General features: G+C 36.3%; 1 protein-coding gene across 3 annotated transcripts in view; it reads right to left on the bottom strand.

The window, feature by feature from the left end:
• Window positions 1-14,488, bottom strand: part of LOC138695809 (uncharacterized) — a 228,166-nt gene that overhangs the window by 115,511 nt on the left and 98,167 nt on the right. For all 3 annotated transcript variants that reach the window (XM_069820040.1, XM_069820041.1, XM_069820042.1), the window contains one exon: window positions 10,958-12,232. In XM_069820040.1, the coding sequence (XP_069676141.1) occupies window positions 10,959-12,232 (1,274 nt within the window). In that variant the 3' untranslated portion in view covers window position 10,958. The remainder of the gene's footprint in view (window positions 1-10,957; window positions 12,233-14,488) is intronic.

Genomic DNA, 14,488 nt, shown 5'->3' with positions numbered 1-14,488 from the left:
TGCAGAGAGTTCCATTTTTTCCCTTGAGATTGTGTTATCAAATTTTGTTTGTTGATGTCCAAGTATGTAGATTTAATAAATCTTTTCACAGAGTAATACGTAGATTCAGTAACAGGTCTGTAAGTAGCAGTGCTGCCTTTCTTTTCTAAAGCATCCGCATTCTTGTTTCCCAGGATTCCACAATGGGATGGTATCCATTGGAATACAATTCTTTTATTGAGTGATATTAATTGAGAGAGCATTTTAGTTATTTCTGCTGTTTGAGATGAAAGTGTGTGTTTAGAGACTATTGATAGAATAGCTGTTAAAGAATTAAAACAGAAAATCAATATCCCAAACTTAAAAGAAAACCTACAAATTAAACCAAACCCTTTAACTCTATTAAATATAGAATATATTGAGATAAAATATATAAACATACTAAAACACACCCCGATCAAATTCTCAACACACAGATCAATTTCAGTACACACACACTATTTGACTCCACTTTTCAACACCTTTCAACAATCAAACGCACCCACATAACAGGCAGAGAAGTTTGAGATGACGCCGAGAGCTAATCCCCATTTCAGTTTGGTTGATAGGCTTTCCCCTCTACTCACACTCTTTACCATCCGTGAAGGGGATGCTACTGTCCATCTTACTAATGTTCGACTAATTGACTTTGAATATAGTGAAAATTCTTATTACTGAAAATATTTACCGGTAATTTATATTTCGAAAATTTATAGTAAGCGTTTATATTTCACTTTATTGTTGTTTATATCAACTGGCACGTTAAAAAGCTACTGACAGCAGAAGATAAATGTTTTCTCCACCACTAGTTGCTACTCTACAGCATACACAACGGGACAATCTGCACTGTGTCACTGCCCCCTGACTTCATAATACAAACTAACATCCTTAATTTAATTATTAGTTGAAAATATTGTAAAACAACACTAAAATATACTGAGACATGTAATTATCAAACATCTGTGTCACTGTATTTTACGTGGTGTGTCTAAAAAGTTCGGTGAATGGTGTCATATCTGAACTGCAACTTGGCACATATGCTTGCGCATGCGCATGGTTCTTCAGAGACTTGGGGAGAATCGATACACAGCATGCAATGCATGTGACTGGCAGTGTAAACAGACTGCGACCAGTTGAACGTAGTCAGTGTGAGAGGAAGTGTCACAGCGCAATGGAGCAACGTGTAAACATCAAGTTCTGTTACAAAATGGGGAAGACTGCAACGGAGACACATGGAATGTTGGTGCAGGTGTACGTTTTGCGGACGTGAATGCCATCAAAGATCGTGTGACAGCCATTCTGCGATCGATTCCACAGGAGGCCTTTGCTAATAGTTTCCAAATCACAGTCACTTTTCATGGCCACCTACAAGCGGGGAAACAGGAAGAAGTCCGCAGGAGCCAGATCAAGGGAGTACGGAGGGTGTTCAAGAACAGTTACCATCTTCTGAGCCAGGAATTGGCGCACACGGATCGCACAGTGTGCAGCGGCATTGTCATGGAGCAGCATCTGGCCCAACCCGCCAGAGACGCTGTAGCAATTGGTTCAAAACGGACTGGTAAAATGCAGCATTAATGGTTTGACCTGCAGGAACAAATTCCTTGTGGATGATGCCATTGTTGTCGAAGAAGGCGATCAACAATGTTTTCACCTTGGATTTTTGCGGACAGCTTTTTTTTTGGTCGTGGGGAAGTCGGTGAACACCATGACATCGATTGCCGTTTTGATTCCGGATCGAACTGGTTGCACCAGGTCTCATCTCCCGTAATGATGGTTTTCAGAAGCAATGGATCCTGGTCACACATGGAAATGAAATCACCAGAAGTTTCCATCTGTTTTGCTTTCTGCTCGTCTGTGAGCTTGTGCGGCACAAATCAGGAGCAGATCTTCCGCTTACCCAAATCATCGCAGATGATGGTGTGCACCGTGTCCTTGCTAATGTCCAATTCCTCCGCAATCAATCTTAGAGTCAGTCGCCGATCTTGTGCCAGCATTTGTCGCACTTTTTCGATCATTTCTGGGGTTCTGTTTGTCGATGACCGACCTGAACGTGGCTCATCCTCAATTGTTTCCTTCCCTTCATAGAAGTGTTTAAACCATTCGTAAACACATTTTCTGCTCACGGCTTCCCTCCCGTACACCTGCACCAACATTCCATGTGTCTCCGTTGCAGTCTTCCCCAATTTGTAGCAGAACTTGATGTTTACACGTTCCTCCTCCATTGTGCTGTGACACTTCCTCTCACAGTGACTACGTTCAACTGGTCGCAGTCTGTTTACACTGCCAGTCACATGCATTGCATGCTGTGTATCGATTCTCCCCAAGTCTCTGAAGAACCATGCGCATGCGCAAGCACATGCGCCAAGTTGCCGTTCAGATATGACACCATTCACCGAACTTTTTAGACAGACCATGTATATCCACTTATGTACTTTATTTAATATTTTATTTGCTAGTGTGTACAGCTTGGGGGTGCAGGTATAAGAAGTAACAGCTACTGGTCTGTTACTGACGGACTTGGGCAAGTAAAAGGGAAAAGAAATGCCTTGGCATCCTCTCAGCTTATATGAAATGTCGTTTAGTAGGCTCTGAGGATGGTGTGATGAAGCACCGAAACAGCTGTAAGCCGCACAAACATACATAATTAACACGAGTAAGTCCACTAGTTAATCAATTAATAATAATAATTTCTTTTTTTATTAATCAGCCAAAAAATACTACATCGTCTTCTCTAACTTTTCCTTGATTCTGTTATAATGCACTTACCATGCTTGTATTGCAATATACTATAATAATGCTAATGTCACAAATTTAAATGCGAACTGCATTTTTAAGATGATAAGCAATTTGTCAGGAAACAGTACCATGGTGGTAATATAACACACAATGAAATATTTAACCTTCTGGCACTAAGAACAGTGAGAAAATGTTGACACTAAATTCATTATCAAGAGACAGGATGTCATTAAGTTATGGTTAATATATCAGTATTCTTTCACCTGTGAATCATTTTAAAATCACATGTTCAACAACAACTGACTTAAGACAATTCGTACAATGGAGGACTCAATTACTTAGTACCAAGAGCACAAGGAGTGGTACAACATTAGTAATAACTTACTATAAACAATTGTGCCATATTAGGGTGAGTTCAACAAATCTCACCCCATTCTTTATAATGTGTTAGAACAATTAACACATTCAATTTAAATTGCAATTTGTCATGGGGATTTTATTTAAAGACTAGAATAGTTTAAAACATGTTAGATGATGTATAAATCTCAAGTCAAAACTTTAGAATATTGTACATATACTGTTTTATATTTGTGCAATGCTTGTAATTTGCAATCTGTATCTATTATAAAATAATAGGCCTCTTGCCTGCATAAAAAATTATAGAATGCAGTAAATATGTTTTCATTAAACGGTCTCTAAGAAACGTTACATTCAACTACAAATATAGAGATAAAGTGAAATCGTAGCTAATAAAAGCAACATAAAAACTAAATCACAATCAAAATAATACTAATGTATAAAATAACACGTAAAAAGGAATAGGGGGATATGGTTGTGAAAAAAATGTGTGTTTTTCTGGCCCCTTTCACGATGAAAATATTACTCAAGTGAGCTAATGAGATGACGAGTTTTACATGTAAAAAATATAAGCTACATTTTTTTTTCTATGCTGATAATGTCTCCTTAAACATGAAGAAATTATATTAGAAATTTATTTGGGTCTTTGAAAAATATCTACCACACTATCAATTACAACAATAGTATTAGTTGAAAAACTTGTGGCAATTTCTTCTCTCCCCTACATTTCACATTCTCCTATATTTATTGCAAAAAATCTAGTGTGTGACAAAAATGTCAGAGGATAATCATCAGTATCATGTTTTCAACATTCGAGACTGAAGGAGTAAGACTCTTAGTGCACATGTGTCGAAAGTCAAATTTTGTAACAAATTTCGACAGTGTTACTACTGTGTTCATTCTAATCCAAGTCAAAATATTTAGTACTCTTTTTTTTTTTTTTTTTTTTTTACAGACTATATTAAATTTAAACATTGATAAAATCATACATATTAAAAACTGCTCATATTTGAGTTACTTCCTGCAGTAGATAATTAATTATTCACCATGATAATTAGGGCTAGGATTTTGATGAAATTGCACCTTTTTTCTAGTAATCCAGAAACATAGCCGCTTTAGTATGTATATGTTACTGTTTCTCCGTCGCTGAATTGATTTAAATCACAGGCGAGAAATTGCGTAACTAGCCAATAATATTCCATCACAACCAGCCTCATGGTCTAGTGGTCAGAGCTTCTGGCTATAGTTCATGAGGTCCCGGGTTCGATTCCCGGTTAGAGCACAGGAATTTTTCCTTAAAGGGGATTATTCCTGTGTTCGTCCATGGTCTGGAATTTAGGTTAAGTTTAGATTTAAGACCTCTCCTGGCACCACATTATCATAATCATCCTATCACATCATCGGGGTAATGTAACTCCGCCTTCCAGGCACCCCAACCTCAGAAGTGGGTTACAACTAAGCTACGGCCAGGAGAGAAGACCAGAAATGTCGAAAAGACAACCTGGTGGCATTGGATAAAAAAAAAAAAATGTTATGTGATAACTGAGTGTTTTAAGACATATTTGTTAGGGCATTTTTTTGTCTGTTTCAACTCATAAGAGCATCTTTTGTGTTATTCGGACATTTTTTAGGCATTTTCACTTAATTTTCGCCACAAATCCCCATTATTAATATAAACTAATGTTTATTTCCTTTGATATTTTGTCTACATATTTTGTCCATTCATACCCTTTATTTTTACTTGGTTATTTAACGATACTGTACCAACTACGAGGTTATTTAGCTTCGATGGAGTTGGTGATAGTGATATGATATTTGGCGAGATGAGGCCGAGGATTCGCCATAGATTACCTGACATTTGCCTTACGGTTGGGAAAAACCTCAGAAAAAAATCCAACCAGATAATGAGCCCGAGCGGGAATCGAACCCGCGCCCGAGCGTAACTCCAGATCGGCAGGCAAGCGCCTTAACCGACCGAGCTATACTGGTGGCTAATACCCATTATTTTGTATAATATTTTAATCGTTTTTCTACACAAATATCGTCATTTTAACGTAATACACCCCACGTAATGGATCAGTCCAACCACCCCTTCAATATAGACTCCTCTATACTTGCTAATTCCGTATAAGAGTGGTCTTGTGGTGGGCTACATGGAAACTACATCAGGTAAAATAATTAATTAAAGTGTACCACTTAGAAAAAAATTATGTAAAATTAAATAAACTTAAATGTTGGCACTAGAATTTAATTTAATTACTAGTCTAAATATTAAGTAGCACAAAACTCCTTTTCCTACTAAGCCAATTTTAGAATGTAAGATCAACTTTTAGGGCATTTTTGAAAGATTTTTAGGTCATAAATGCATTGTTTTTAGGACATTTTTTAATGATTTAATGGTCATCAAAATCCTAGCCCTAGTGATAATAATAAAAAATAACACTGCAGTCCATTAAGATCCATAGCGACAGCTCTTGAAGAGGAAGAAATATTATCCTGACTACTGCAACCATAAAAGATGAAGTCTAGTGGAGTATCGAAGTGTCTTAACTTGGACAATGTTTTCATTTTATTTGATGTGCTGAAGGGGGAATAGATTTCTATCATTAATGCTGAAACTACCTTCACTTTAGGCGTTTATAGATATTGTATTAAATAACGATTTTGATATTTAACAAAGTCAATAACAAGTGAATATCTTGTACAGGAATCAAAATTATAAAATATAAAATGTCTATTATTCTTACGAAAAAAAAAAGAAAGAAAAGAAACGAGAAACCCTACAAACTCGTAATTGAATAAATACAGTAGCATCTCTGTACCACCAATAGAGTCCAAAAATAATTTAAATTCCGTAGAACTGCTAGTAATCTTCCACATGTGTATCACCAGTTTGGTTTATAAATTACACTAATACAGTTAGCACAATAATCACTTTTAATATGAGATTCCAACATAAGAAATGCATACAAAAATTCACGAAAACTATACAAACAATAATAAAGCAACTAAAATGCACTGAATCATTTAATTTCATACTTAACATAAAAAATTATTCACTTACAAACAGTTAATAGGAACAGATAAACTTCATAGGGTGTCTCTCAACAGGTGATATTAGAAATATATATTTTAAAAGCTGACTCTTTAATTTTTCAACAGAAATTACGCCCATATATATCATCTAGATACACAAAATTTGGAAATGTTAATAACATGTTCATATGTCAGTTAGATATGACTTATTTTAAATAAAACAATAATGTATACTTGTAGGGAAAATGTAGAAAGAAGACATAGATCCTGGAAGCATTTGTACACTAACAACCACTATGAAATAAATTTATTCGATTTGCAGCAAATCAAAGGATGTCTAAAGAACAACTGTGTCAAAAATAAAATACACATTTTTTTTTTTTTGTAATTTTATTTTGACTGTCACCTATGCTTCTAAGAGCCGTACTGACTTCCTTCTGCATTAATAACACATTCACATAGTTTTGTTTACATATCACGTTATCACAAAAAAAAAAAAAACAACTTAAAAACAGTGTCAGATCCAAGGACAATCTGAGGAAGATTATTAAAAACAAAATAATTAGGAGAATTTGGGCCAAATTGTTAATTGTGTTGATGAGAAGAGTTTTAATGCTATGATGACTTAACATGGTATAAAAACTGTTCTTGATCTGTACCTGAAATCAAGTTAAATAGTGGCAGTTTTTAAGGATTCGTTCACCAATTCATTCTGCTCTTCAATGTGAAATGACAAACTTCTTCTCCGTTGAACAATTAATGTTGAATAAACACAAGAACACAATGATATAGATGTCCAAAATAGTATAAAGACTCGCTCAAACCCACAATAGTAGCATTTGTCCATTCTTTTCAACTTAATATTTTAGAATCTCCTTGTTTGAACTGTCTGGTTCGTGAATCAAATTCAGAAATAACATCAACTTCACGTAACAAAGAACTGCAGCCTGTGCATGTTGCTTACTGGTATGGCAAGTTATCGGAAAAGAGAAGTGAGACAAAAACGAGTATTCATTTGCTAAATGGATACTAAGTGATCCACAATATCATTTCACATTTAAGAGGAACTGTATCAAAGTTCAGACCTCAGATTCTGAACAGTTTCTATCACTAAATTTCAAATATATTATACTTAATCAAAGAGGATCTTTGTTCTACATTGTGACATAATATGGACTGATCAAAAGACGCCTTCATTAAGTACTGGCAATCATTGATTTCAGTAGCCACATCACAAACGTCAGGAACACACACAACAGGCAATCCTTATTTCTGTATCTTGATTTTTCATATTTATAGTCAGATACAACATGAAATAAGCTTTTAGATTTTGGGTATTACTTTCTCTTTGGTAATCTCTTTGTCTCTATTCTTTTCTGTGTTTGTCTCGCTGTCAAATACTTTCAGTCAGACAACAAGATTTGGGATTTCCTCAGGGATTAGTAATAATAATTGCTAACACATGGTGGATAAAATGCAAATATATTAACAAAATGAGCACTTGAGTTACTTCTTGCACTGTCTTCCAACAGACTAGAATTACGTTAATTTTTCAAATTAATTAATGTACAGTAAAATCCCTCGTATCAGGCACCCAAATAACTGGCAATACCAACGAAACAACGGCACTTTTAGATAGGCAAAAAAAAAAAGGTCATTCATGTGAAAGGAAAAAGTCAGATGAAGATGTGAGTGATTTTCGTGGATCGTACATGCCACATATTGTTTACTCTTTACATTGTTCACATGTGAAAACATAGACAGAAAACCCTGTTATGTCCCTGGAGTAGATCTGGTAGCATCGGTAAGCTATCACTTAGGGCTTGCAAATAATGCGAAGAGATATCTTTAAATTTATCACTTAAACTCGCCCGTTTCGAAATGCAAACTTGACGAAATTTTTTCCAGCACAATTCAGTATTGAAATAAAAGCAATTTACAATGTTAGCATAATATAAATAATCTTTTGGATAAGATAAAGTAATTTTAGATATATGCTTAATATTTTAGTACATAACAGTCAACAAATTTATACAACCAGTAGCAACTCAGTATTTGTATTTACCGTATTTCATCGTGTAATTATCACCAACCCATAATGGACACACCCTTATTTATAAACAAACTGATCAGGACTTTAAAATTTCACTGCATAATCATCGCATAGATATTTCAGTTTATCACGATCTAGAATTATTTAAAAATAATGTGCCACCACTGCAACACAAAGTACCTTCATGCTCAAGGTCGAATGTAATGGCTGCTGACGAAAATGGAGTGGAGGTGCGAGATGTTAGCATCAAGCCAATGGCCATAAATGCCTTCAGTTCAGTACAATTCTTGGTTGTGAGTGGTTGTTGTTTATAAGTGCTCAAACACTTTTTCTAGGCATAGACCAACCATCTTTCTGCAGACTGGTCTAGTAGTCAGATAACATCGACTTCAGTGTATCAGTATATGTGATTCAACAATACCGTGAATGTTTTTAGTCAATAAAAAAGTGTTTTTAATTCAATAACATTACAGTCATTTTTATATATTTTTTAAAGGTATTATTATTCACGTTAAAATTTCAACATCCCACACTAATACTGGATTCCTAGGGTTACCATATATGTCAGTATTTATGCGGACATGTCTGCTTTTTGATAACAAAACTAGTCATCCACATACATTTTCGAAAATCTTCTAATGTGTTCGCGTTTTTCATATTGAAGTCTTATTTATCGAGTTTTGTTTCGTTTGGTCTCATGTTGATGTGGGCTGTAAGAAACGTATTTCTGTGTGTGTGTGATTGTTAAACGTGTAAATGCTATTCATCCTGATACATCCTTCATTTTGTTAACTGTAAACAGCAGGGGACTTATCAAGTAAGCTACTAAATTCCACGGATTAGATTTTCTGTGACAGACTTGTTTCAGTGAAATTTAATTTCAGACATTTTACATATCAACTTATGTTAGACTATTTGTAAATAGTGTGTAGTGGTAAATATGCAGAGGCTGCAAAAGTGATATAAATGACGAAGTTGGTACAAGGAGTTTGTTGGTGCGATGAATGTGTCAGTAACTTCAGATTTCAGAATATGGTAACTCTACTTCCTCTTCTGCTATAAATCACGCAATTTGGCCTTACTTGCTCGCATATGCCCCCATTTTATGGAAGCTGATCACTGAAAGTTGACTTACTTACTTACTTACTTACAAATGGCTTTTAAGGAACCCGAAGGTTCATTGCCGCCCTCACATAAGCCCGCCAGCGGTCCCTATCCTGTGCAAGATTAATCCAGTCTCTATCATCACACCCCACTTCCCTCAAATCCATTTTAATATTATCCTCCCATCTACGTCTCGGCCTCCCTAAAGGTCTTTTTCCCTCCGGTCTCCCAACTAACACTCTATATGCATTTCTGGATTCGCCCATACGTGCTACATGCCCTGCCCATCTCAAACGTCTGGATTTAATGTTCCTAATTATGTCAGGTGAAGAATACAATGCGTGCAGTTCTGTGTTGTGTAAATTTCTCCATTCTCCTGTAACTTCATCCCGCTTAGTCCCAAATATTTTCCTTAGCACCTTATTCTCAAACACCCTGAACCTATGTTCCTCTCTCAGAGTGAGAGTCCAAGTTTCACAACCATAAAGAACAACCGGTAATATAACTGTTTTATAAATTCTAACTTTCAGGTTTTTCGACAGCAGACTGGATGATAAGAGCTTCTCAACCGAATAATAACACGCATTTCCCATATTTATTCTGCGTTTAATTTCCTTCCGAGTGTCATTTATATTTGTTACTGTTGCTCCAAGATATTTGAATTTTTCCACCTCTTCGAAGGATAAATCTCCAATTTTTATATTTCCATTTCGTACAATATTCTGGTCACGAGACATAATCATATACTTTGTCTTTTCGGGATTTACTTCCAAACCGATCGCTCTACTTGCTTCAAGTAAAATTTCCGTGTTTTCCCTAATCGTTTGTGTATTTTCTCCTAACATATTCACGTCATCCGCATAGACAAGAAGCTGATGTAACCCGTTCAATTCCAAACCCTGCCTGTTATCCTGAACTTTCCTAATGGCATATTCTAGAGCGAAGTTAAAAAGTAAAGGTGATAGTGCATCTCCCTGCTTTAGCCCGCAGTGAATTGGAAAAGCATCAGATAGAAAATGACCTATACGGACTCTGCTGTATGTTTCACTGAGACACATTTTAATTAATCGAACTAGTTTCTTGGGAATACCAAATTCAATAAGAATATCATATAATGCTTCCCTCTTAACAGAGTCATAAGCCTTTTTGAAATCTTAAAAATGTGAAGATTATGCGATGAAATACGATATATCCCGATTTCAAAGAAAATGAGTAAAAATAGTTGAAATGGATTTAGTTATTTGTAAATTGATAGGATTTCTTTTCCCTCTTCAATTTGTATTTTAAAATGAAAGTAGCTCCTACCTTCCAAATGCTGCATTCTCTATATTAAATAAGCAATGGAAGAAGTCGTCCAACCTACACTTCTCTTCAACAGTTTTAAAATTTAATACTTCACAGGCTTGAGCTTTAAAAGGTTTTGAGCATGATTCACTTGCGAACAAGTGAGTTCAACATGAGCAAAGATACTTTTTGAAACATATAAAATGCTCAAGCCAGCTACAAACATTCATTATTTGTGATGTGACTGAATTTCAGTCATCATTACCTTACCAAACTTGGCAGCAGGTACTCTTCTCATCTAAATATCAACAACTTGGCTCTAGTGAGTAACCGAGAATGACACACTCACTCTCACTCTCTCTCTCTTACCTTATAAGGCAGAGCTGGCTTCTTTAAATTCCTTCACTTTACTTGAACAACTCGATCCGTTACTGTTCTCCTTATCCTTGTGACGTTCCTTTTTAGACTTCTTTCGTCGCTTCGAGGAACCACCACCACCTTTCGGAGAACGCTCAAGAAGGAACAAAGCTTCGTGGAAATCGTCCGAACTTAGATTAGATTCTTGAACGTGAAGCACTGAGCTTAATGCACCATCTGTTGACGATTTCGGAAAACGAAACATTTCTCTCTCCCTCTCTGGCTCGCTTGCCGATTTCGATTTTGTCGCATTCATCGCAGTAGAGTTCCCAGAAGTCTGGTTCGTACTTGATGATATACCTCCAGAACTGCCGTTCCCTGATGTCAGTATCGGGGAAGGCGCACCTGAACGAGGACTAGAAATGCTAATGGGGGAGCCCGGCGAGGGAAGCAAGGGAGGCAGTGGTGGAGGTGTGATGACCATGCTGTTACTCGTCATGGTAACACAAGCTGATGTCAAGTTTACGGGGCTGGATGAGCTGAGCATCATGGGTGTCTGGGGTTCTGGGTACGTCGAGTGAACAGTCGTGGTGGCGGTGTTTAAGGACATGCTCGAAGACCCGAGGATCGTCGTCGATAGGGGAGGTGCTAGGGGTGGCGGTGGAGGAACAGTGAGGCTGGAAGAACGGGACTGACGACCTACAGATGAGTTTGTGGTTACACCGGAAGAAGTAGTGACGATCGCAGGAGATCTCGGTTCAGGAGTGCGACTGATAGAAACACCGCTAATGAACAGAGTGGGGGACTTTGGGATACCGGTCTCAGACTCGTATTCGTTTGAGCTGTCTGTCTCCAGCTGTCGCCCACTGTTCACACCACTCACGGAAGTGCCCGACACGCCAGCACCGGAGCTGTTGGGAGACTTACAAATACGGATGCGAAGGCTTGAAGATCCACTGCTGCCTCCAGTCTTTCCCCCTGCAGCTTTGAATGCTTTCCGATGTGCTTCGAGCAGAGAATTCCCTGTTAAAGACTTCGCAGAAGACACACTTGATGCTCCAACAGATGTAACGACAGGAATGCTACTGGAGTTGCTACTCTTCCCACTTACTAATCCTATTCTAACGTCTGAATCTACAACACTACTAGGTTCATTCTTATCCGAGCTCAAAATAGGTTTTATTTCACGCTCTGAGAACGAATTTCTGTCTGTGCTACTTGAATTAGCACCACTGCTCTCATCTTCAATGTATCCCTTGCCCTCTTCATCATCTTCTGTGGTGGTACCTGTAAATACATGACACATTATCAAGCAGAGTACAAAATATGAAATCTATTATTTCTATTATTTAAATTTTTGTGAGGGGCTATATATAACATTCGTGTTAATTTTTTATTTTTGTGTTAATTGAAAATTGTCGTTCAATATAAGAGCAGTAGAAACAAGGGAGTAATTTTGATTTCTTTTAAAAACTATCTGTTTGTTATCTACCCATATACAGTCTCTTGTGTTTAATTTATTAACCTTTAAGGCCATTTTTTTAAACGTCTAAGGCATTTTCATGTAAATTGTAAGGGCATTTTGTGAATCATTTTTCAGTTGTTTTTAGGTCATCACCATTAATCAATGTCTCAGAAATCTCTATGTCACATCAGTAAACTTAAAAATGCAGTTATATTGTCAGACTCCAAAGCAGCTATTCTATCAATAGTCTCTAGACACACACCTTCATCTCAAACAGCAGAAATAACTAAAATGCTCTCTCAATTAATATCACTCAATAAAAGAATTTTATTCCAATGGATACCATCCCATTTCGGAATCCTGGGAAACGAGAATGCGGACGCTTTAGCAAAGAAGGGCAGCACTGCTACTTACAGACCTGTTACTAAATCTACATACTTAGACTTCAACAATCAAAATTTGATAGCACAATCTCAAGGGAAAAAATGGAACTCTCTGCATCATAATCCACAGTTAATTCCCGATTTACCACGAAAATCGTCTGTGGCTGCATTTAGATTGGCAACAGGCCAGGACTGTTTGGCCAAGCATCTGCATAGAATTGGAATATATCAGCCCCCTAACTGCCCATTGTGCAATTCAAATCAAGAAATGGATTCGGAACACCTCAAAATCTGTGCTTCAGTGGCTGAACTTCGAAAAATATTGGAGTGCAAGAGGTCAAATGACTTTATTGTCAAACGCCTGGCATTAGAAAACAACAACAACATATTCTTCAGGAACAAATGAATGAGCAAGTTCTTCGACAAGATTACTATTATACTTAATTTTATATTTTCTTATTTTTCAAAATTCTCATACTAAAAAACATGTTACACTTTTATGCTTGATAAACAGCATATTTAGCAGAATAATATCGAGTGAAGGGCAGGATAATATATATATATTTTTTTTATCCAATGCCACCAGGTTGTCTTTTTCGACATTTCTGGTCTTCTCTCCTGGCTGTGGCTTTGTTGTAACCCACTTCTGAGGTTGGGGCGCCTGGAAGGCAGAGTTACATTACCCCGATGATGTGATAGGATGATTATGATCAGGGAAAGGATTTATATGTAAATACATATTTACTTATAAAGCTAATATAATTTATATTTTGCATTATCTTTATGTTTCACAATGTGTAGGGTTGAAAAATCCTACTTTTATTTTCCATATTTTTCCATATTTTAGAGTTTAGTACATATTTTCGTTAATTTCCATATATTTTCCATATTTCATATAAAACAGTCCATATTATATTAGGTTTAACAATAAAACAAAACAAAATTCCATTAACTTTTAAAAATACATTTCAACAATAGAGATTTAAACACATGTTCAGTAATCCCTTTAACATCAGAGTTATTTGAAAATTAGCAGTCCTATCAACAATGGGAAAGTAAGTTACAAAACTGTATTAATTTAATTTAAAATTTTTAACAGACTTCAGTTGTGCAGCTCAACAGTTAAATGCCAGTCAGAGTACACATAGGTTCAGTTTTGTAAATCATACTATAAAGACGGTAAATATGCCAAAAGTACGTCATTCAGTCAATTTAAAATCAAAACTAACAAGTTACATTTCAGAATTTAAAGAAGATGGTTTATCAACTGACAATAAAATATTATTTTGTAATTTGTGTCAGTGTGCAGTATCATCTACACAAAAGTTCCTGGTGCAACAACACATTACAACTAGTAAACATCAGGCCAACAAACAACTAAATTCCAAGCAGAGACAATTGTTTTTAACACAACCAACAACATCGAATGTAAGATCTGAGTTTAACATCGACCTGTGCCGTTCTCTCATCTCTGCTGATATTCCTCTCTACAAACTAAAGAATAAGGTCTTCAGGGAATTCCTTGAAAAATATACTCAACATACAATCCCGGATGAGTCAACACTTAGGAAGACGTATGCTCCATCCATCTACGATGAGACAATACAGAAGATAAGAGATGAAATTAAAGATAGTTCAATTTGGGTTTCCATTGATGAGACTCCCGACAAAGAAGGTAGACTTGTTGGTAATGTA

Source organism: Periplaneta americana, chromosome 3 (genome assembly GCF_040183065.1).
Source record: "Periplaneta americana isolate PAMFEO1 chromosome 3, P.americana_PAMFEO1_priV1, whole genome shotgun sequence".
NCBI classification, from domain to species: domain Eukaryota; kingdom Metazoa; phylum Arthropoda; class Insecta; order Blattodea; family Blattidae; genus Periplaneta; species Periplaneta americana.
This window is presented reverse-complemented; position numbering and strand designations above follow the sequence as displayed.